At 36.8% G+C, this 25972-nt stretch overlaps 1 protein-coding gene across 1 annotated transcript; it reads right to left on the bottom strand.

The window, feature by feature from the left end:
- Positions 1 to 815: 815 nt before the first annotated feature.
- LOC134745625 (alanine aminotransferase 2-like) lies at positions 816 to 18551 on the bottom strand. The gene is made up of 10 exons (XM_063679735.1): positions 18302 to 18551; positions 8074 to 8163; positions 7311 to 7405; positions 5536 to 5726; positions 4041 to 4243; positions 3507 to 3629; positions 2861 to 3067; positions 2381 to 2524; positions 2030 to 2144; positions 816 to 1002 (listed from the first exon to the last, which is right to left on the bottom strand). Exons 1-10 carry the CDS (start codon positions 18413 to 18415, stop codon positions 836 to 838), a joined length of 1449 nt encoding a protein of 482 aa, XP_063535805.1. The 5' UTR covers positions 18416 to 18551; the 3' UTR covers positions 816 to 835.
- Positions 18552 to 25972: the final 7421 nt, after the last annotated feature.

The following is a 25972-nucleotide window of genomic DNA, read 5'->3' as shown; positions in this document are numbered from 1 at the left end:
AAAAAATCATATGGGATCAAAAAAAAAGTATTTAGGTAAAACAAATATTCTTGTATTCACGTACATAACAAAAATAAAAAAGATATTGAAACTAATTTAATAGGTAATAAACTAAAAAAATTAAAACTCAACTAGCGTTAAAATAAAACTACTTAAATATTTAAGTAATTTAGAAAAAATACCCACCTATGAAAGTCTGTCCACTGCGGAAGGGTGCCCATGATTATGAGGCTAGCTACATTACCCCGCTGGATAGCTATGCTATTTACAATTACAAGGTAAGTACATTATATTGCATTAAAATAACGAGTAAAATAAAAATTAAATATATGTACGAGTACTATATTTAATTTATTACACGATAAATGCCATGTTGATGATTGATGATACATTTAATACGATACATGATCTCCGATTTCTCAAAGAGAATTGTACCGATTTGTGAAATTTGAATTGAATTGAATTGAAATAGCCTTTATTCCTGACTCATAGTTTTTACATTACAATTAAATTAGTATATGTATCTATATTTTATTTATTTATGCTCTTTCTTTCCTGCTTCTTTGTCAGGCTGTCTTTGACATAGGCCTCGTCGAAGCGGCGCCACTCATCGCGGTTTTTTGAGAGTCTTCTCCAGTCTTTAGGAAAGTCATCTTCCCATCTTTTGTATGGATTTGTGAAATTAGTAATATGTAAGTACAGTAAAGTACAGTTTTTTTGTAGTATTTTTATTGACTGCAATAAAAACAATAATAGCATTGGTGATGATTCAATGACCACAAAATGATGGCATTTGAAATTGTGACTTTTTGTAGGTTGTTTACCCCCAATCGCTTCAACCCTCACTCCTCTCATCTTCATACTCCTTGAGGAACCTGACATGGAAGTTGGCAATCTGCTCCATAATGTAGTTAAACTCCTCGCGAGGATGCAGGATGGTGGTGCGGAAGTGCAGCGTGCCTTCGGCTTGCCCGAATCCTGAACCTGGTACTACGCAGACCCCTGAAGCATTTATAAAGATAAATATAAAAGACGATCCATGACGATCACAAAACACGTACGTACATGTACCTACAGACAACAAAATATACATATATATATATATATATATATATATATATATTATAGGCAAATTCTTACACAAATTGACTAAGTCCCACGGTAAGCTCAAGAAGGGTTGTGGGTACTCAGACAACAGAATACAGAATACAGAACTTTATTGGTAAAAGCAAATTTTGCAGGTCACATTTTACACTTATAAAAAAATATATGTACATATGTTCGTTAATATAATACATGATACAACGATATATATGATACTTATACAAATACTTAAATACCTAGAAAACATCCACGACTCAGGAACAAATATCTGTGTTCATCACACAAATAAATGCCCTTACCGGGATTCGAACCCAGGACCATCGGCTTCACAGGCAGGGTCACTAGTGTACCCACTAGGCCAGACCGGTCGTCAAAATAACACAACAAAATACCATATAAATAACATTAAGTGTGCATGACGAAATGAACCCAACAGTATATAATGCTAGCTACAAAATCAGCGCTGGTCTTCCGATGCCAGCTTAACTATGATAAAGTATTGGATGTGTGCGAAAAATAAAGGTGTGGGTAAAATTTCTAATTCAGAGTATCATATAAAGTTCCAAATAAATGTGTACACGGCCTAATAAGGTTCAATGTATTTGCAATAGCCCATACATTAAAGTACCTAGTATGTAATTTTTTTTCTACACGAACTTCTCTTTTCATATCAAACGATGATATCATAAATGTTCCAATATTTCCAATTAATTTGTTGGCCACCTTGACCACCCTCTACCGCCTGGTGGGTTATGAAATGAAGTGATAGTAATAAGTAATTACTAGTCCACCAACACGAGCCAGATGGTCGGACGACATTAGAAAGACGTCAGGGCCGACCTGCCATAGAACCGCTGCATTCAGAACAGATGTTCAGCAGTGGACGCAAATATGCTGAGAAGAAAAAGAAGAATTACTAGTATACCTGTTTCTTCAAGCAGACGCAAGCAGTAGAACTCATCAGGCTTCACCCCATGTACTCGCGCCGCTGCCATCGCGCGCGCTGATACCGTAAACCTCGGAAACGCGAACATTGATGCCTTAGAAAAATCACAGATGTAGAATGACGCTTACGCTTTAAGATAATTGAAGTTTGCAAAAGGGAAGCCATCACGTATATGCACATTTCATAGCGGCCGCTAACGGCCGGCTTGGATGTACAAAATGGAAGATTAGCATACTGAAAAATACGTAAAGCTGGATTATAGAGATACGGTGGGTGGTTAATCTTGGAATATTACTGCTTGCACACAGTTAAGATTTTAATAATACTTACGTCAATAGGATTACAGGAGAATGTAGGTATGGCATTGAGCTTCTGATACGCAGTAGCGGTCCGTTCGCAAAGCGTTCGCCGAACCGTTGCGAGCTCGCGCGCGAACTGTTCGTAGGACGGTTCGCCGGGTGCTGGCGGTTTCATCTGACAAAACATGCATACGTTACGATATGATTAACAGCGCCGCGATTATGTTTAGTGTATATCCAGTTTGCAGCTGGGTGTTTGATGAATTGAATAATAACTGGTAAATATTAAAGTATCAGCTTACAACAAAATCAAGAGCACACGACAGCTTTGGAGCCTCAAAAATTCTCTGTCGGTCTATGAAGTTCCAGACTTCTGCTACTTAATCTTAAGTACCTACCTACTGCTATGCCTTTACTAAATAAACCAAACGGCATCACCGCAAAATGGAATCAAAAGTCCTTCGTTTGGAACAGTACCTAAGCCCATTTTCTATAATTAGTTATTACTTACAACACAGTCAAGCACACACTGCCCTAACAAATTAGGGCACTGCGCTACAGCTCTCGTAGCTTCAAAAGCACTACGCGCAGTTTCTGTCAGTCTAGGAATTTCCACCAAGCCAGCGCGGGTGCCGCACTCCGCCGCCCAACCCTTGGATGCTGTTATGTAGCTGGCTAGTTCCATTGAGGAGTATGGAGTGCCCATTTCGTGCATCACCTGATAAATGATCATTAGAGATAAGAAAATGATTAGTATATTCGGTGTGCAGTAGAGCTGTAGGGCCTGTAGGTAATATATTCGTATTTAATGATATGCCAGAGAAAATTGTAAGAATGCAAAGCTTTATACATGAAATCGAAATTTCTTTTATTTCTTATGAAGATGTTTTGTACGTTTTCTTGTGCCATTTTCAAAAAATTTACACAAAAAATAAACCATACATGCCATAGTTAAATAAAAATCGTCACAAATTGTCATAATTGATTTTAAGTGAGTGAGTACCTAGATTTCGTAAGCTGCAAGTAGTAAACAAGCACTTAGATGTAAAGGTAGTGAACATCAAATAAATACAGGCAGCCAAAGTTCTGTATGACCAGAAAATAATCTTTTCACAATAAAGTTCCTTGTATGGCAATGGTATCAGATTGCTACTAACCTTTTTGAAGGACAAAAATGGCTTCGAAACGATGTTCTCCTGATAGACTTCATCGGCTAGCAAGAAAAGTCGCCGCCGATGTGCGAACTTGATGATTTCTTCCATGTTTTCTCGTGTCAGCACCTGGAAAAAACGTTTTTATTTACCTTTGCCTTCCCATACTAGGCTCATAACAACTGTTTACATAAAAATTACATGAGATCGAAAATATTGTTGAAGTCTGAAGTGTTGAAGGCATTACGTTACGTAAGGTATTGGGAGTTTAACATATTTTGGTCCAACTCTTAAAAATTGAGGCTGATGTTCTCTTTTGTCGTAATTTCTTATCTAAGCATTTATTTAAGCAAATGGCAGACGTCAAAGAGTGAGGAACGAATGCATCCTAACAATATAACCAAATACTACTAAGACTAGGATTAAGAAGTGGAGTTTTCTCTAAGGCAACTCTTTCGACACTTTCCATCAATATTTAAGTCCTTGGATGAATTGCACGAATGAAGGCAGAAATTCATGTCTGTCGGCAATATTATTTACCTGACCAGTAGGATTGCCAGGATTAATAACAACTAACGCTTTAACAACACTGCTCTTGCTAGCTTGAGTCCAGCTGCGTTCCAGCTCATCGGCCATCAAGGCCCAGCCGTGGGATTCATCCAGGTAGTAGTGGGCTTGATGGATGCCCAGTTCTGATAGCGTCCCGGAGAATACGGGATATTGGGGGATTGGGATCATAACCGCTGAAAAGAATAGACAATATGAGAAAACTTTGCGGTGCTGGCAATTTCCATAAAACATGAGTTTTATTGAACTAGTTTGGCAAACCGGATTTTTTATGTCTAAATTGATGCATACCTACAGTCCGCCGTGAATGAATTAATCAAAAAGTCCATTATATCCATTGATAATTTGATGTTCTGTTAGCTAATGCCACCTGTGCATAGTTAGCAGGCAGACATGTTAAAATAAACAAATAATATTGGTTCAAGGCGTAAGGATATTTAAGGAATTGGTAAATAATTGTAATTCATACTCATACTCATAATCTTTATTGCATATCACATTGTATCTTAACCTACACTTAACATAGAATCGTGTACAACATGACACCCTGTAGGGCACAGCAAACAGTTTATTCAAGAGGAGAACGAGGTTTTTGTACAAGGTTATATAATGGGTACTTTATTAATTATAATTATTGGTCGTGAAAAAATTCATTTAATGTATAATAGGCTTTTTTAATCAGGTGTACTGCTAATTTTTTAAAGAATTCATTGTCGGACTTGGTGTTTTTTATTTCGTTACTAATTTTATTGAATATTTTTATTGCCATCGAGTTAGGACTTTTTGAATGTAGTTTTAGTTTCGAGGGGATAACCTGCACCAACTTATTTTCAAACCTGCTGGCGTAGCGTCGGGGTATGTCTGAATGTTTGGTATAAAATTGAGGGTATTTTTTTACAAACTTACATGTTTCCAAAATGTATATTGATGTTAAGGTAAGTATTTTTAGATCGATGAAGTGGGGCTTACTACTTTCCGGTATATGTATGTTAGCCAAGATTCGAACAATTCAAGATACACTTGTATTGTATGCAATTTTCTCATTAAGCGAAATGTAAATTTCTTAGGTAGAAACGGGAGTTGGAAGGGGCAGACCTAGGCGGACTTTCTCTGATCAAATCGGGGAAATCCTGAAGAAAGGCCAGGTCAAGAGCACCCTAAACCGGCGAGCGTGTATGAAGAATGTTATGAAAGTGAAGGAAGCGAAAGAGGTATGTCAGGATCGTAGCAAGTGGAAATCCGTGGTCTCTGCCTACCCCTCCGGGAAATAGGCGTGATTATATGTATGTATGTATGTATGTAAATTTCTTTGGGAAATAAAGTTCTTTAAACCTAAATAAATAATATAAATCGATTAGCATAAAATAATAAACACTGTCACAACCATTTTGAAAACAAGGACAAATGAATAAATGAATGATTTATTCACATAGCAACGAAGGATCAGCAATAAAGATTATTCTCTCACCTGACGGCTTTCCATCCACATCTCCACCAAACAAAGTCAATACTGCTTTAATGAGATCACTGGCTCCAGAACCCAAGTATATCTGTTCAGGATACGCTGGCACTCCATCTCGAGTTGATAAATATTGTGCTACGCGCCGACGAACTACTAGCAGACCTTGGGATGGAGAATATGCACCGACTGAGCCTTTCCTAGAAGACAACAAAGTTATTAAACTAAAAGAGCAGTTTAAATTGACGGAAACAGTTAAAAGTTCCATATAAATGCCACACATATTTTGCCCGCGACTTCTTGGTTATTAAGTCAGAAAAATAAAACGAGCAATCTGTCTGTGTCATCAGTCTGAATTATGATTTTAGGGATAAGTCTGATGAAACTTTAATATCCTTAACTGAAAAACTCCTTGACATAACAAGATGAACTAACCTAGTTTAAAATTGTGTCTAGTTAAGAGTAACAGAGTGCTCGAATATTGCCGCTGCAGGGTTAATATCGATTCGAAGTCGATTAGTGTAAGACGAAATGTCAATCAAATCGAGGTTGCGATCCCCGTTCAGGCTCTTACTTGGTCCAACAAATATCGCTTGCTAACCAGCGCGGCAATGCCGCAAGTATATTTGGCACGTTTGGACAGGGTGGGGGTCGGAATGGGGTTTATACTTAGTATGGATAATGTATATTTTCTAGTTAGCTTTAGTGTTTTTGATTAGTTTTATATGTACGTGTTTGTTTTAGTTTTTAATATTTGATGAATGCATTTATTATATACAACACATAGTTCATGATCAGCAACGCAGGCTTCGTCAAGTGCTTACAACAATAAATCAGCTACAGGCTTCGTCACCTACTAACAAATGATATAATCCGCAACAGGCTTTGTCAATCTTAAACACTAAATTAAACTAGGCCAAGTCCCCACTTCGGACCGTAGCAGGTCCAAAAGTCCCCATGACACTGACATATTTGATTGGTTATAACCAAATGGTACATTCTGCTAAAATGAATGACAAAACGCTTAGTTACGTAGGAAAGTCTGAAACTATTTTAATTAAAACTTAGCGATGCTTAGATGATCAAATCGAACTAAAATACCTGTCTTCCCAAAATCACGCCATATTTCTAATAGTTTCTAATACATTTATGTCCAAAACAGATACCTATGTTCTTATTGTTCTTTATTACATTATCGTTTAGCGCGAGGTTATCGCTGCGTGATCCTTTGTATTCCACGTTTTTTGCGTTTTTTTTTGCGCAAATGCGTTTATAATTGCGGTTTTGCACGCACGTGTTTCGCACAATGTTCAAACAGGAAACAGGAAACGCTATTGACCAAAATTCGTTTAGACGGAATTTTATTACGAATATCTTTAGACAATGTCTTGCGGAAGAAAATCTGATTTTATTGTAAACACAAATTTATTTTGGGTATCGAACATTATTAAATTCATCAAAAGTACTCGAGCGAGGGTAACGACGAGGCCTATTCGATGTTTAAAATCTTAACTTGATTTGTTATAGATATGATACGAATGACATTTTAATCACCGGCGGTACTCTACGCAGAGTTTTTATAGGCTTCATGTGCTTAATCTATTAAGACGTTTGTTCCAAAGTGCACGGCTGAGGAATGTTAGGAATGTTGGGCGTCATGACCGAGCGGTGTCATTTTTGTACGTACAGGCGCGGCGCACCCCCCCCCCCCCCCCACTTCTTCGACCTCCGAATGCACGGAATTGGCGCGCGGACAGTACTTATTTATTAGTTTTAGTACATACGTGCAATCAGCCAGCAATTCTCTCGCCCTTGCTTTCACGTCATCAGGAATATCTGGACTGGAAAGAAACTGTGGACAGGCGACCAGCGCCTGCACCTATAGTTAAAAAACATTCATTAATTACGACAGTGTCTTTAATTCTTTGTTAAAATGGCAGTCTGGGGTTCCGCCAAGCAAACCTATTACGACAGTAACCATATTTTTTTATCAAAAGGAATTTCTAGGGTCCGCCCGGCCACTTAATCACAAGAATTGACGAGCAACTAACCTAACGAAAACGACTGTCATATTATGGACCTTCCAACAAAAAGAGAAAACAAGGCCTTATTAATCGCCCCGATAGGTCCTATTTTCCTTTCTTCGTTGCTAGGTAAACGTTTTCGTAGGTCGCAACTAGAGCCAGCTAGATTATGTTGCCGAACGGATTATTGCCTGGCTCGGTGGCATAAAGCCGAGACAGCGCTAGAGCCAGTGAGTCATTTAATCTGTCATTTCATTTTCTTTAAATTGTGCTTGCTGGCTTGGCTAGGAAGTACTGTCCGCGCGCGAATTCCGTGCACGGATGAGGAATGTTAGGAATGTTGGGCGTCATGACCGAGTGGTGTCATTTTGATGTACGGACGCGGCGCACACCCTCCCACTTCCTCGACCTCCGAATGTACGGACTTGGCGCGCGGACTAGATGAGGCGTATGTAAACAAATGAAGCAGGGCTAATAGAAGATGAATGAATGAATTAGTGAATGATTAGAATTCTTTACTGACCTGACGAATGAAGGTGAAAGGGGCTTGCCCAAGCGCATGACAATCTCCTATGTTAGCGCGCACAACTCGATCGAAAGGTTTCTTCACGCCCTGAAAAACAGATAGATTTATATAAATAATACATTATGTATAATACATAATAAATTAATTTAAATAAATACATATAAATAATAAAAGAAATGTCTGGCAGAACCCAAACTAGGCTAAGATGCAGGCTTAACCTAGTTTGGGTTCCGCCAGACATTTCTTTAACTCCTCCCACAACACCCATCGACATTGTTTCACACTCAAGTATGGACTCAAGATTTATCTCTGTCATTTAATCAGCCAATACACTTCCTACTGCTAATTACAAGCATAATTATAGCAGACAAATACCACTTCAAATAGGTACTAGACTATCGAGGTCACCACATAAGCGCTCCCGTCCGAATTTAGTAGGAGCACCAATGATATTATATAACTCTCTTATTCCTCGCGTTTCGCGGCACTTTGCCACGGCTCATGGGAGCCTGGGGTCCGCTCGGCTCCAAAGTACTGAGGAGTACTTTCGGAGTGGAGCAGGGTGACAGTGTATTAGGAGTTCGTAGAGATAGGCGAAAAGTAATAATGAGACTAGAGTACTCTATTAGACAGTGTATTGCTTGTAAATGTGCTTGTGCGCTTTTGTAAACAACTCTTAGCTCGGCCGAATTTCACCTGCCCGTACAAACGGAGTTTCGTTCTCATTCTAAAGTCTGAACTACAAGTTGGATGTATTTCTGTTGCCGCTATAACAATACTAAAAAGTACGGAACCCTCGGTGCGCGAGTCTGACTCGGTTTTTTATTTAACTATGGTATCTGAAGCTACATAAACTAATTACAGACATAGATATACCTTATCTACTGATGTAAGAACAAAGTTTCAGAGCAAACTCTACTTGTTTTAAAATGAGAGCGTAACTACGTTTGTATAGAGAACCGACATTGCCGGGGACCCTTAATGCAGTGTTCTGTCTGTGATAGCAGAGCTCAATTTCAAGACTTGAGGTAACCAAACAACACATTACAAAATGTAGTGCAAAAAGTACACTAAAAATTGAAACAACTGTCGCGACCTGCGCCTACGGTAATAATTCAGGGGAACGTGGACCCCCCCCCCCCCCCCTGTGGGAGGGGTGGGGAGTGCACAAACAGCGCAATAAATCTGCGTTATAGCCAACAACTAACATAACTTACGCACTAGCGTGTGAAACAGCGTAGCCGGGAAGCTGAGTCAAAATACTCAGTAATGTTTACTGGCCGCAGTGTCGTATGTAGTATTCATATACTTGGTTATAACTAAAATCAACCTAGGTCGAGGTGTATAAAGCAACACAAATCTTAAAAATGGGAAAAGGTGAATCAGAAAGTGAAAAAATAAGTCAGAAAGTGACTTTTTTGAGACAATAGTTATTTGTGCAACAAGAGAGGAAAGTTGGTTTTTCTTGCGGGTGTTTATTTTGAGTCCCGAGAAAGTGAAAGATTCTATAATTGAATCACGAGCGAAGCGAGTGATTCTAAGGTAGAATCTTGAGCGTAGCGAGGGACTCAAAAACACGAGATGTAAAATAACTTTGCTCTCGTGTTGCACACATAATTTTTCACCTCAGTAGTGAGAACGAGCTGCTGAGGTGATAAATGTATTGCAATGATAACGCCGGAAAATCAGCGCTGATTTTCGGGTCAGTATTATGCTGAGGCGAGACCATTTCGTGGTAAACTTTACTCTTACCTATTTTATTAATGTTTGTAGTTTTAGTTTTTTTAGTTATACTTTTGTATGCCATTTTAGTTTTAAGTTTATCACGAATAAAACGTTTTATTCTGAAAAAAACATCGCTTTTTTTATTAAACAAAACTATCATGAAAAAGTTGCAAGAATCTCCTGAATAGTTAACGCCACTTTCCTTGAACCTTAGTTGAGCTATCTGTTCTTCAACCTTCTGTAAGTGAGAAATCTCTATTAGTGGGAATAAATTATCATTACAATCCCACTTAGCCAGGAGGATAATTCGATAATTTCTTTGGTTAGTTGGCCACTATATTTGGATCACCGTTTTCTAAAATGGGTTTGTATCATGTTGGTGGCAAGCATGTATAAGGATCGCTTGATAAAGCGACTATCGCTTCCTAATGCCTGTTTAACATCCCTGCCTTATGCCTGTAAACCCAGGGGTGTCCAATGCGCGTTGCCGACCCTTTTATAAGAACCTAGCGTTGCTTGGTGACTTTTTTCTAGGGTTCCGTACCTCAAAAGGAAAAAACGGAACCCTTATAGGATCACTCGTGCGTCTGTCTGTCTGTCTGTCCGTCTGTCACAGCCTATTTTCTCCGAAAATACTGGACCAATTAAGTTAAAATTTTGTATACATATGTAAGTTTGTGACCCAAAGACGGACATGTAACGTAAACAAATGAATTTTAAACACGGGGGCCACTTTTGGGGGCTAAATGAGAAAATTAAAAATTAAGTTTTTCAAACTATATCGTGTTACATATCAAATGAAAGATCTTATTGTGAGAATCTCAAATATATTTTTTTTATAATTTTAGGATAAACAGTTTAGAAGTTATTCAAGAAAATAGGCAAAAAATGACCATTCCTCCTTTATCTCCGGAACTACTGGGTCTAAAATTTTGAAAAAAATACGCAAGATATATCTTTACCTATAGATCACAGGAAAACCTATTAGAAATGTGCAGTCAAGCGTGAGTCGGACTTACTTACTTAGTTTTTGATCCGACCCCTACGGGGTTTTTAAAGACATTTCACTCACGTTTCACATAAAAAATACATTGTTTAAATTGTGTTATGTACGGAACCCTTCGAACGCGAGTCCGACTCGCACTTGGCCGGTTTTTATAGCTGTTATTTTTCTTGTATGGATTGTACCAAGTTCAAAAAAAATTGTATTCAAACCGTTAAGTACCTGATCTACAAATCATTACAAAGATTTTACCAATATTTGCAAAAATGACTATAAGTATGCAATGTTCAGCAAGAATCTGTTGTCCTCAAGCTTAAACTTTTTACAAAGTATTCTTCCTTATTTGTATTTGATTACAAAATAATGAGGCAGCCGCCCCATTCGCTAGTTTCTGTCAAAAATATGTTTTTATTGCCTCCCAGCGTCAGAATGGCCGCAAGTTCTTTCGCTATCTGCCCCATCACGCGAGATAATGCTACTTCTCTACTCCACACATAACAACCGTATGTTACATTCGAAATTACATTCAATTACTTACCGTATTATCACGTAATAAAGTACAATTTCGAACATTTACAATCTGCTCTTCTATAACTAAAATGATGTGTTATTGAGTTTTGTATGGATGTATGACTTTTGGATGCACCGGCGGTTGTGGGTACAAATGAGGAACGTAGTATTGAATACTTAAAATGCCTGTTTATACGATCTTTTGCTTTGAGGCTGGACATAAACTATTCAAGGGTTTATTAAATAACAATCGCAAACGCAATGTTACTGGAGAACGTAAATATTTGCTCAAGAACAGAGTCAGTAGGTTTTTAACTTTTATTTCTGGCACTACTATTTGAGACACTTTTAAAAGCGTCTCCGGTTGAGTGGAATGGCTGTTACTATAAACGTATAGTACCTAATCAAACCCGACGTCATAGTGTGTAGCTTCTGATTTTGCACAACCTCTACCCTCCCACAGATAAAAACTTGCCAAGCCAAAATTTGAAACAAATGACAAATGTAAAACAAAAAAATCAAATTATTGTTATGGAATGGAAGACCTTTTTATAGGTCTCTGGGCGGCTATCGTTTTTGAATCATAAGTTCATAACTAAATGCTAGAATCATAAATAAAAAAATAATTAGAATACATAATTCTACGACTTTTATCATACAACTCTTAAGAAGAAGGTTTTAATTTAACATGCCTAAGATAAGGATAAAGAAAGAGAATTAGGCTTCAAAGTCCGTTTATTTTATGCTGTACATAGGAAAGACTATAATTTCGATATTGTAGGGTAACGTTTTTAAAATAAATAAAAATCAACAAAATTCGATGAAAATTGACACTTGGCGCGCATGATCTTTCCCGTTCTTTCTTGCGAAATGTGACAGAGACAGCGGCAAACTGATGGAACGGCCTTAACCTTAACTCATAATAACAACGGTCACCTCATATAAGAATCAGACGTTAGTTGACGGTCAAGTGCAAATATTGAATACCTACGCCTTGTTTCATTGCCATGGTGTATAAATGTATATAAAACTACTATAATAAACTTGCACAATTAATGCATCAAGTCATAGGTGTGACTTTTACGGGTAGTTTTGATAAGTTTTACAGTTTTACATTCCAGCCTGGGGCACTGGAGGCCTTGGTCATTTTTTCTTAGTATATGACATTTATTTTCAGTTTATAAGTTTTACAGGTACTTAATGCTGGGTATTTTCCGAAAATCCACATCCAATGTGCCTATTATGCGTGAAACTAGGTAGGTAGAGATAATTACTGTTGATCTTAACTGTTGACAAATTCATTTAACATTTAAATCACTTGTTGACGTCTATTTCAAGTGTCATACAAATCGAAACTAACTGTAAGGGGTTGGTCAAAAATACCGGGAACATTTTATGGGAATTTGGCAAAATTTCAACTCTCTGGTACATTGCCACATATCTCCAAAGGCTAAACCACTACAACCTAAGCCCACTTAATGTAAGGATTCCTGTTCACATTACTCTGGGACTTATAAAGATATACCAACATTAGGATTAACCTTTTTTTTTAACCGAACTTTTGAATGGATAATGCCATTTGATATTTAATGTTTTCTTTTAAATAAATAGCAGTTTTCTTAAAGGTACACAATACCATACATTAAACTCCCAGCCCTGAAAAAAACCTTATAACATATTTTCAAAAAGCATTACCCTAATGGGGTGCAGGGACAGAAAGGTTACCTTAAATATATCAGATTCTGCTCTGCCAATTTGATGTGGTTTTCATCTTACATATTTTGATACTAGGTTTGATTCAGCCACTTACGCTGATTGGTCTTCACGAAATGCAATCAGGTGAATCAGGATTTTTGAATGGATAATGCCATTTGATATTTAATGTTTTCTTTTAACTAAATAGCAGTTTTTTTAAAGGTACACAATACCATACATTAAACTCCCAGCCCTAAAAAAAACCTTATAACATATTTTCGAAAAGCATTACCCTAATGGGGTGCAGGGACAGAAAGGTTACCTTAAATATATCAGATTCTGCTCTGCCAATTTGATGTGGTTTTCATCTTACATATTTTGATACTAGGTTTGATTCAGCCACTTACGCTGATTGGTCTTCACGAAATGCAATCAGGTGAATCAGGATTCGTCCCATAAATAACATATATTATCTCATGCACACAAATAGGTAAGTGATATAGTTGTGTCAAACAGTCGCTGCACGCGAATACGTAGCATGCAATGGAATACTGTGCTCTCTATCACACCTACCTGAGGCGGCGGTGTCCTGTCTCTTTTATATTTGTCTAACACACTTTACTGATATTATCGGTGAACCAAAATAGCCCGATTCAAATTTAACAATTTGTTATTATTCTGAACTGATTTTGATACGACTTTGATCGTCTTGTTGCTCATTGGTATGCATCTCACACTACACTTCATTTCGCATTCGCCAATCGGCTTGAGTCATATCAAAACCAGTTCAAACACATAACGAATTGTTAAATCTGAATCAGATTCAGTCATGTTAGATTATTTTAAACCGGGTCACTCACGTATTATTAAGTCGAATAGCTCGACATGTTTCGGTCCAATTTACGAGGACCGGTCTCCGTGAAGACGGAAGCTATTCGACTTAATAATACGTGAGTGACCCGGTTTAAAATAATCTAATGTTTGAGTCTCACGGGAGTTTTATAGTTAAAATTGCAAATCTATACGGGCAGATTCAGTCGATGAAAAAATTCAACGACTTAATGCATACAAACGTTTTTCCAATACGTTTATTTTATAATTCAAGTACCTTTAGGATTCGGGGTAAATGCGCTTGAATTTGAAAAGGGCTCGCAAGAAATTCAACGAACGATTCGCTTAGGGTCAGGTGGGGTGAATAATATAAAATTACGTTCATTTTCTGAAAGAAAATGAGAAATGATTGGAATTTAACATAATACTGAGATGTTAATTTTACGGTTTAACACGTGTTTTTAGTAACGCAATATGTAAATGGAGGGGGTCTCTATTGTTTCCCATTAAGTTCTAAGTCATAATGTATTGCTTGTCCACATTATCGTTAGTCATAATTTGGTTTTTCTCAGAAACGCGTAACTTTTCAGGATTGCCATAAAACGAACCTAATCTAACCTATCTATAGGATAACCTTACGAAAATCCTGAAAAGTTAACGGTTTCAGAATTATGACTAATGATAATCTGACAATCATTACATTATGACTTTCAATAATTATGTCAAACAAAGGGACCCCAAATGGTGACCTATTAGGCTCTCCGAATTGTTAGTATGACATGACTATCTATAATATATACATACTTGTAGTAAATGTATGTAGAATGACTGACATCGTTTTAAATTCGAATGCTTATTAAATTTGTGCTGTAAAACAAAAATCACGTTTTATATATCAAAACACTTGACTTTTAAGAACTTGGCTTTCAACTTTAATATTTGGCAAATACGTCCCTGAATCCAAAAATAAATTCCATGGTCCCGCGATGTTTCTAAAATATCTATCAACCGACAAACTTAACCTAAACTAAAAACGAAAAAAGGCCTCCAGGGGTTCTAAGTCTAGTTTTCACTGTCCTAGTTTAGGTGACACCCGGAGAGTGTGACCAAGTGTCCAAGTCTCACTTATTGTGCCAAGGGAAATTCCGAATTTGTAAGTATATACACAGTTTCAAAAAGTCTACGAATTGTATATACAGATGTCAGTCACAATGAAAAAATCAACGATGATCAACTCCCACAATAAAAAAAGAAAGAATATATTTACATAAGTGTCCGGAAGAAATGTGAACCTCAACAAATGTCCCGAGTTATAAAAGTTTTTTCTGTCAAGAACATAATTGTAAATGGCACCTCTAAGTTGTTGTAGTTGGGAGATACCTACAAAGTAAATTGGTAACTTTAGGGCATAAAATGTTAGAATTATTTCTTAAATTAAGTTTTTGGCATAAAATATATTTTTGGCACAAGCTTTTATCGCTGACTAGTACAGTTCCTTTCCACAGGCAACTAATTAATACTCGTGATAATTCTAGCAACTCCAAGCACAAGTAGCTTGCGTTGTTTTATCACAGAGTTCCCATGGCCACCTCCTGTCTCCTTCTCCATGTCATCATAAAAACTTCAGCTCAATCAGATGTCGAGAAGTGGATCAAATTTACCTTCCTAGATTTGACAGGTACTAACGAAATAAGAGATGTACCGAAAAAAAACTGTAAACTTCAAATGAAAAAAACTGATGCAATTGATAAGGATTTTTGGAATTTAGGATTACTAGAATATGAAGCTTGTTTTAATTTAAATAATTATCAGTTTTTTTTATTATTAAATTTTCTGCAGGAGTGATAAGTAGCTTTTTCCATAGCGCATTCAGTGGCAGCTTTTTACGGAGCTGTTTTTCATATTTGCCTGCACCTTTGGCCCAGAAATTAATAACACAAATTTTCGGTTAGGTACTTTAGCCATCCTAACTTTTGTACGAATCTATATACTTTGTTTCTTTATAGTTCGTTTCACTTAAGCCGCATATTATGTACCCCAATTTTTCACGATAAATATGACAGGCAGCCGGGGCGGGCTAAAATTCTATTACCTAACAATCTTTCTGATGATCCTAGGGTCACTTGTTCCTAGAGGTCCGCCGCTTCGAGACCTCTGTTCAAGAGACAATGTACAATAGTTATTTGTTGTACAAGGGTGCAAAGATGTATTTTACTTCCCGTGTGTTGAAACACTCGCTACGCTCAGGATTCTATAGTTGAACCACGGGCGAAGCGAGCGATTTGCACCCGTGTGTAACACAAAACTTTTCTCCTCACTATAGCGAGGAAAGTGCAATATCCACAGGCGTTAAATCATCTTCATCACTGGAATCACTATTTTTTTTACGAGAATACGATATTATAACAGAAACTCTGAAAGTTGTGTAATTTTACGTATCGGAGTCGGTGAGAATATTTTTGTTGACAATGTTGACATTTCTGACGATGCGTTTTGAAATTGCATCTACTCAACTTGTGCGTTCAGAATTACATTGAACATCATTTAAAAACAATGTTTCTTATGGAATTTAAGGTTTATTACTTAAAATCATTAAATAAAGCTAAATTTGGTATTTTTTATTAAATTCTCAAACCATTTATTTATGATAATTAATATCAAACGAAACAATATTATGAGCGTTTTACGTTTTGTTATCTGTCAAAGCTACTTAAACACGCTCCATCCAAGGTCAAATTACTTTCCCCACTAGTGGATAAAATGCGTTTTTCCCCGCTAGTTTTAAAGGATAAAAGACGGCTTTCCGAGCTAGTGAGGGGAAAAATTATTTATTTATATTATGAAATGCACGAAACTTCGTGGTAATTTTAAGTTTATCGAAAGCATGCATGGAGGATGTTTAAAATTTTCTTGCCATTTGGAAAAGTTTAAATTCCAGTGATCTCTTCTATTCACCGGTGTAACGTCGCATGGCGTGAAACCAGAATTATTTATATTGGAATATATAATTTAAAAATAGGACTTTTAACTGCGGTTAGAAAGCTGTCGTCATCTTGCTTGGAAATAAAATTACAGCCGTTTGAATTTAACAGTTTTTTTTCGGCAGCTTTACATACTAACAGGGCATACATACATACATACATACATATAATCACGCCTATTCCCGGAGGGGTAGGCAGAGACCACGGATTTCCACTTGCTACGATCCTGACATACCTCTTTCGCTTCCTTCACTTTCATAACATTCCTCATACACGCTCGCCGGTTTAGGGTGCTCTTGACCTGGCCTTTCTTCAGGATTTCCCCGATCTGATCAGAGAAAGTCCGCCGAGGTCTGCCCCTTCCAACTCCCGTTTCTACCTCTCCCTTATACACTCTCTTTGTTAGCCTTCTTTCACTCATTCTTTCCACGTGTCCAAACCATCTCAACATACCTTTCTCAATTTTTGTCACTACATCTTCGCTCAGTCCACACTTTTCCCTTATCACACTACAACACACAACACAACACAACACACACACAGACAGGGCAAGTTATATAAAAGCTTGTAATTATGCCAAAACATATGGTAAACCAATGATTGGAGTTCAATAAACCTTCCTAAACGGGACTAACATCAATGAGTAATAGTTTGCCACTTTAATTAAAAAAAATGTATATGATTCTTCGATAGATTTCATATTGTCACAGAATTTTATACTCTATTAGTGATACAAGGTTTGGATTTTTATAAAAGTGAGGTAGTAAAGCACAATATAAGTGACAAAATTTAGGACTCAAAACTAAGCTAATTAACGTAAGTAAGGCGTTCTAAATAACCGTACCCTTATATTTGGCAAATTGTATATCATAAGTACCTATTTTATACGCCGGAGTCACAAACTGTTTCGATTGAAAGGAAAAAAAACTTAACTACAGCCGCCATCAGATATATATGAAAGCAGCTAAGGAGTCTAAAATATCTGCTCGTGCGCTCTATCCCCTTAACAATAGACTCGTGAGTCTACAACACAGTTTGTACAATACATTTGTGAACACCTTGTCTGCTCCGATATCTCTGATAGCAAGCCAGGCATTGGAAATTCAGGGACACTTTCTCCCTCCTAGTTAATTTAGATCACACTCTGTGTAAAAATTACGTAAAATCTCCCAAATAAAAATATATTGGGATAGTTTTTAGGGTTCCGTACCTAAAGGGACCCTATATTAGTAAGACTCCGCTGTCCGTCCGTCTGTCTGTCTGTCCGCCTGTCTCATTAACCGTGATAGCTAGACATCACTAGCAGATGATGTATTTCTGTTGCCGCTATAACAACAAATACTAAAAACAGAATAAGATAAATATTTAAGTGTGGCTCCCATACATCAAACGTGATTTTTTGCCGTTTTTTGCGTAATGGTACGGAACCCTCCGTGCGCGAGTCCGACTCGCACTTGGGCGGTTTTTAAAAGCAAAATACCTTTATAAGCTCCTTTTCAATTTGCGCGGCCCTCGCCACAATAGGACCCCGCACCGCATACTGTATGTTCAGAAGATTCCGATTTATATGCTCCGAAGTAGATTCCAACTTCATATTGATACTTTCAACTGTAACCGTGTAATGCACTCCTAGAACGATGTACTGAGATTTTATTGAAACTACAATCGTGGACCGCTGATTGCCAATAGATTTTATGCATACCTACAACACAAGCGATTCCAATGCTTACACGCAATAGAATAGAAATTAGATTAGATTATTAAACATATTAATAACGGGTCACTCACGTATTTTAAGTCGAAAACGCTCGACAACTCGCTCGACGCTCGGTTATTAATATGTTTAATATGTCTGTGTCTCACGGAAGTTTTGTTAGATTAGATTAGGTTAGATGATTAGATAAGATGATTTATTTCATGAAAGACATTTACATAATATGTTTGCATTAATGTCAAAAATATAAGAATTTCTATCATGTTCGTCAAAATAAAAATGAAAATAATAACAATACTAATGAAAATAAAATTATAGCTCCAATTAGGATTGTCAACACAATTACAATAAGAATAAGTAGATAAATACTTACAAATCCAAAATATAAGTAAATTTACAATGTCAAAACTTACACTAAACAATAAAAACACAACACACAAGAACAATAAAAATAGAAACAATAAATAAAAAGTCAATTAATCCCAAATGGGAACAGTGGTTACAGTGTCATAGTCTGTATAAGACGAAGTTTTGATTATGTGTCCTGAGAATCTGCGCTCGGTGATTCCCTATCGTTTTCCTTAAGAATACAACAAATCTGCACTTTAACTTTTAGGTTATCTGTAGGTGCCGCGAAATTCTAAGGTGGATCGGTGAATCCCAACCGTTTTCCTGTACTATATTTATCAAGGGGTCGCCCCTGTTTATACGGCAATGGATCATACGATTTTTTTTTTTTTATTTATATCCCAAAGCTAAGCTAAGATGCGCAACGAAAACTTATAAAAGTTTATGCGTGGTGCAAATGCATCACTTCGCTCAAATTACATGCGTATATGTTTATAAGGTATTCTAAACACAATAAGGAAAAGAAGGTTATCGTAAGAAATAGTTATCAGGTAACACCTGTCATCACACGTTCCCGTCCGTTATGTTTCTTGAACGCGTTTTTACATCTATTTTTATTTTCGAGGCTATTTTTATATTTACCTTCTGGTAGATTATTTAGTATGCTAGGTAGCATATATTCCCACGTCCTCCTGCCATATACGTTTATATACTTTGGTAGAATATATCTAGGTTGCACAACTGTGTTACGTAATTGTATGTCTATGTTTTTTTTTTAATAGTTTTATTTTATCATATCCATCGAGCATTATCGCCATCTTGATTTTGTCAAAGATAGACATTACTTTACAGTGTTTAAATCTATCACATTCGTTATCAAATCTATTTAAATATGTTGGTAGAATAGTTTTAAGTATACTAAGCTGTAGTTTATAAATGTTATCTATGTATGTTTTATATGTTCGCCCGTAGCAAAGATAGATATAACTCCGTAATAGATGGATACAGTCTAAGGAAAAAACGTGCCTCGAAAATCACGAAAATTTGATTCTCAATCAGAGGGCGCCACTTGTTTTGGCCTACACTCGTATAGAGGGCGTTGACGGTTTCGTTTGTTATTTATAATTTTAACGCATATCAGTGAAAGAACATGGGTCAAAATCATAAAAATAATTAATGCAAATAAAAAAAATCATTTATCCATATTTAAATACATTTTATCGTATTTTTATAAATATTTATTTTTAGTTTTAAAGTGTGTCGACAGATGGCAGTGAATTTACTAGGGTTACAAAATTACTATGACAGTACCGCTCTAGTATAAGTTATTCTATGCCCGTAGCTACAGCCCATAACTTATGACCGTGTTTGCCAGAGACATGTATAGTAATCGTAATATATTGAAAGGGAGTTTATATTTGAGTATGTTTCATTTTAGAACGCAGTGATCGTAGCTTGTCACATACATGTTCAATGTGAAGCTTCCAGTTTAGGTTTTTGTCAATGACAAGGCCCAGGTAGGTGTGTTGGTCCACCAGCTTCGGGCACGGCACGGTTCCATTTTTGTCGTCTATCACTATGCCCGTCACTTTCGCACATACATACTTGTTAGAACGTGACAGGCATGGTGACAAGCGATAAAAATAAAATTAAAAATGCGACCGTGCTACCCCAGCTGGAGCGGCTCGCACGCGCACGCGCACGAGTCGTGCCAGCAGGGGTGCGCATGAGCTATAACTATAGGATTGACACTTTTTGCGTATGGGGAGCGTACATTTAGAAGTTTTGTTTTGTGTTGTATAACTAAGCCCATGTGACAGTCAGCAAACGAGCAGACGAGCCGCCTGATGGGAAGCAGTCATCGTCGCCCATGGACGTAAGCAACATCACAGGAGCCACTTAAGCATTGCCGACCCTTGAGAACCCTAAATACCCGCTTCTTGAAGAATCCCATGTCGTAGCACAAAGGAAATACCTCAGGAGGCAACTCATTCCACATTCTGCACGTTCTGGGAAGAAACGAGCGGGATGCCCGCTTATTCATGGTGTGCCATGTGTCTAAGAAGTGAGGATGAGCTCAACTTACATAGAATATCAAAATTATATTGCATCATTTCCTGAGTCTCATTGATGTTTTTGCCGTACAATGTCGTTGACGTACGTTAGGTATTCGGTTGGGCCTAAAATCGACCCTTGTGCCGTGCCTTTTTGAGTAGGTATGGGGTCACTATCTTGTCCATTGATGCGTACGACTGTATTTCGGTTTGTATGGTACTCACGGAACCACTCCAGCAAAGGGCCCTGTATACCTACCTGTTTAAGCTTATAAAAAAGCGTGGGATAATTTAAAACATCGAATGCTTTGCTGAAGTCAATGAAGACAACCAGCACCTGGTTTCTGTTATTCAGTTGCTGGTTGACCTCATTGACAAATGTTGATAACAGCTGAGAAATATTTCGACTCTTCTGAAACCCATATTGTTTATCATTTGTTTATTAAGTATCATTTGTGCCATTTTCAACCAAAAGGGTACTTATTGTCGCTTGTCAGTAAGGCGCTATTTATTGTTATTATTTGTTTATTTAATAAAATACAGAGTATTCTTACAATAATCATAGCCCCGCAAAACTCAATAAAGAGTTTGACTGTGGGGTCATCAGTCTCTAGTTACATATGTACTTAATTTAATTGTATAGTTGTGCAATTACTACAAAATATTGAGGTAGTGTATTTTTAACATAGATTTAAATTTTGCTTCAATTTCCATATAGCTTCAATTAGAAATCAACCTTATCAACAAGCGACAATGCGGTACCTTTTGGTTGAAAACGTAACATTTATTAAATCACAGTTTACTCGCATTTGTCCGGTTTTTTATATTGGTATTTTCCTAGACTTTCTCGCAAATTCATCGCGCTCGTCCTTCATTAGGTCGTCATTCGTTCAAGGTATGAGCGTTTGCAGCCTAGAGGGAAAGCGTGCGACTTTCATTACTTTCAATATGGAGGTCGCGGGTTCAAACCCCGGCGATTTTCAATTTTATAGTACAGGAGTTGTGTGATATGTACCTAGGTGATAGGTCATACTAATTATCACAAAAACGGTTTTTTTTACTTCTTTGTTTGTATTTTTTTGACATACTAAAAATATAGAAAAATCTAAGTGTGCAAAACGCGTTTTTTTGACCGCCAAAAGTTTTAACTTAGAATTTTTTATAATTAAAATCGTGTGGTATCAAGTTACAGGAACGAGATCCGGATTACACAAACGCCGTACGTCACGCTATCGAAAGAAATTTATACAGTAGGGGTATACTGTAAGTATGTTGTACAGTCGCCATCATATATATCAGAGCGGCCGAGGTGTTCACAATATCTGAACACGCACTCTAACGCCTTGACAATAGAGGCGTGTTCAGATATTTGTGAGCAGTTTATTTTTCTCACCGGCGCCGATTTTTATCTATCATAAATTGACACCAAACTAGGCGATGCATTTTACGCTCCACGGTGCCCTACTCGGCGGCAGACAAAGAGGTGGCGGCAAAATTATCCAAGGGAAGCTGTTACATAGAAGTGACCATGACCCTCAGTCATGAGGAAACCGATCAAGGAGGAGGCCTTTTATGCAAGTCGTTGAGGCTCCGGTGCATATAAATAGAGTTTTTTATCGCACAAAAACAATGCATACGCAATATTTGTGATTTGTGATGCAGCATGTATCTTGTAAACCTTTATTCAAAGAGCTTAAACTTTTAACATTGCCATCACTGTACATCTATGAAATGTGTGTTTTTGTAAAGACAAATCCAAATCTATTTAAAAAAGTGTGTGATGTGTGGAATTTTAACCAAAAATAAAAAGGAAATTATTTAAGAACAGTTGCTATCCGATGACCATTAGATTATTTAATGCTCTTCCGAATAATCTCAAAAACTTGTCCTTAAGGGAACTGAAAATAAAACTTTCACAATGGTTGCTAAAGGAATGTTTCTACTCTGTTAACGAATTCCTGAAGAGAAATTAAATGGCCCGTAGCTACCTATTACGTTACTGAATGTATTGTATATAGATTCGTAATAATAGTTTTAGCTATACTAGAATAAGTACTAATATTTGCATGTCTTAAATTGACAAAGCATGTGAAACTCTCTTCTGTTGTAAATACCTTTGTAACCATGTTTTACGCAAATAAATTTCTGATTTCTGATTTCCCATCTCGAACAACGCTTGCGAATATATTCTTCTCAGTATTGCTTTGTTTATGGTTCTTTAGAGAGCCAAATGACATGCTTATTATTACCATAATAAACAATGTTTTGAACAGCTAGCATACATTTACATATATAATGAATAGCCAGTAAACGTACGTACCTATTGGCCTTTCACTTTAATATATTTACTTCGAGACAAAAGACTACGTACGTAATAGAAACCACATAAACGACACATGAAGCCTTCGTTTCGTCATTATCTTTACCTACTCGTCCTTCGACGTGGGTTTAGTGGTGGAAAATGTATCAAAGGCTCGTGAACGTCAGCTGACGCTCCGTTGGTGGAATGAGGAACGGTTAGCGGCCCATTGAACAAAAAAACAAGATCGCAAAAAGTTTATCGATGAATCAGGGATATTTTGGAATTACGAAAACAAACAAACATTTGCCATTTTTTTATTAAATATCAACATTGCGTAACAACTACAGATTTCGATCAGGAATGTCTACCTACAGCCAATTATTGCTAGATCTAAAATAATTAATGCGTAAACGCAATTTTAGACAAAACGACTTTTTTAACCATCTTGACCAGATTTAAGCCACAGATTATACAAACACGCTACTTACTTAAAAAAAACACGCTCTCGAATTATTACTACCGCAAGACTGTCCACGATTTAATGTTATTGATTTCGTGTACTTTTTGAGCGCGGTGAGTGAATCTTTCGTACTTGTACTCAGTGTTCATTTTTGCTTGAACGTCATACTGGAATAATTTCTCATCATTCAGCTTAGTTCGTTTGACACTTGGCATTTTTTTCCGAAAACACTTAATGCGACGGGCAGGACGGGCGCGAAGGGCGGTCTTACGCCCCAAGCGGAGCTTTGTCTTCAGCCATACGTCGCCGGTCTTCGGCTTTTTTTTTTTCAGATAAGAAATTTTATAACCTCAAAGTGCGGTAACTTTTTTCTAACAAAATTAAATTATTGTGTTGTTGTACCGCAATATTAATCATAGAAACCCTAGCATTTCGGAAAAAAGTGAAATACCATTAGTTTTGTGGTTAGGAAAACTCTAATCTAAAGAAAACGGGTTAAAAGTAGATCTCAACGGTCGTGGAAATTGTCGCCTTTGAAAGTAGCGTATCTGTTCTCTGTGACATTGATTTTACAATTTCAATGCACCGGGAAAATTAAAGAAAACATTTAGAATGATTAATAAAATTATTGTCTTTGGACATTAGTCGTATGGCACACCGACTAGACTTAAGAGAAACTTAAGAAAGAAGTAAATTGACATTAAGAATAATTTATATTAATCTTAATTTCTAATCTAATTATCATAGTGTTGCCAATTTACAAATGAAAATACTAACAAGTGCTGTGACCAGATTTAGACTTTTTTTAAATAATTAAAAACAAAGTGTAAAGTAAAATACTGTGTATAAAATATACATTAAACCAAGTATAACAGCCATAGAATTTTTAACAATCCATTATTGCCTTAAAACGTACATCATAAGGTTTAATTTTCATTGGCCGATCGTTGCTTGCAATATTTAGCCGTCTAGAAGCTAGAAAGGACCAGAAAATGCAACTTATTTAACAATTATATTGCTAGCAAACAACCAATATTAATGAGTATGGGCATTTTCGTCTTAGTCGAGTATTAATTTATAATTCAATTCCATGTTTTTAACAGTTATTAAAACGTAAATTATGGTAAATTGACCGTAGTTATGCAGAAAACGACCAACTCAATTTTCTTATCAATGCAGAAAGCGACCAAATCCACTGAGTTATGGTGTAAATCACTGACGAAAATAAAAAGTTGGTCGCTTTCTACAGAGTTCTGAGACTTTAGTTTTCTTTTGTAGTTACGGTTAATTTAGTGTTTGAAACAAGCATTTTGCAATTTCATACACTGGGAAAAGATACGTGTAAAGTAACACTTAACCACAGATACAGATACTTAACCATAGTATTATCATACAGAACGGCCACGCACCGCCCCGCCCCGACTCGAGTTACCTCGCCCCGCGACAGCAGATTGACGGCCGTTTGCCGGCCGCTCAGTACTATTTTTAAACATCTTACTCACAGAATGCTGTACATAGGTGGACCTTGCAATAAGGGTCATTTTTCAGTTAAGACTGTAGACAATGGTACTAGTAACAAAGTACAAATAATTATTAAATTGTAAAACGGGACTTAAGATTTACCTCCGACGTTTCGGTTTCGGCGATTAAGTAACGTTTTACAATTTAATAATGTGTAGAAATCGTATAAGTTTAAGCCAAAGTACAAATATTTAAATTTCTGCGAAAATGCCCTTGTTCATCTTTATAATATCCCATCTTCTAATCCTAGTACATACACATTTTCTATACAATATCAATATCTCAAATGGATTTCAACGCACCAAAGTCATTTTCATATCGCGCCATGTTTATTGCATAAACACACTTTAGTATTCATAACATTATATTATTGTAAGTATACATATTATACATAATGTATAAAATACTTGTGACAAAGAGAATTGATTGTAATAGAGAGGTGTCCCTTAGTTTGACATCAAAAACAGATGGCGCTGTACTGCGCCATATGTTTTGCGGTCACTGAATTGTCAAACGTCAACTTTTGACAATAAGTTACCGCAAAATGTATGCTGTACAGCGCCGTCTCGTTTAGTTGTAAAATTCGAAGCACGAAATTGTCTTAGCTCTTTGCTTGTGATTATAAACGTGAATATATCTATACAAATAGAAATAGATACCTATTGTGATGTGTCGAGTGTAACAATTAATTATATTGAACTCAGCGGGCTTAGCACGGTAGCATTTTTATCGCCTGTCACCATGCCTGTCAC

Source organism: Cydia strobilella, chromosome 11 (genome assembly GCF_947568885.1).
Source record: "Cydia strobilella chromosome 11, ilCydStro3.1, whole genome shotgun sequence".
NCBI classification, from domain to species: Eukaryota; Metazoa; Arthropoda; class Insecta; order Lepidoptera; family Tortricidae; genus Cydia; species Cydia strobilella.
Note: the sequence above shows the minus strand (reverse complement) of the source record. Positions and strands in the feature narration are given on the sequence as shown.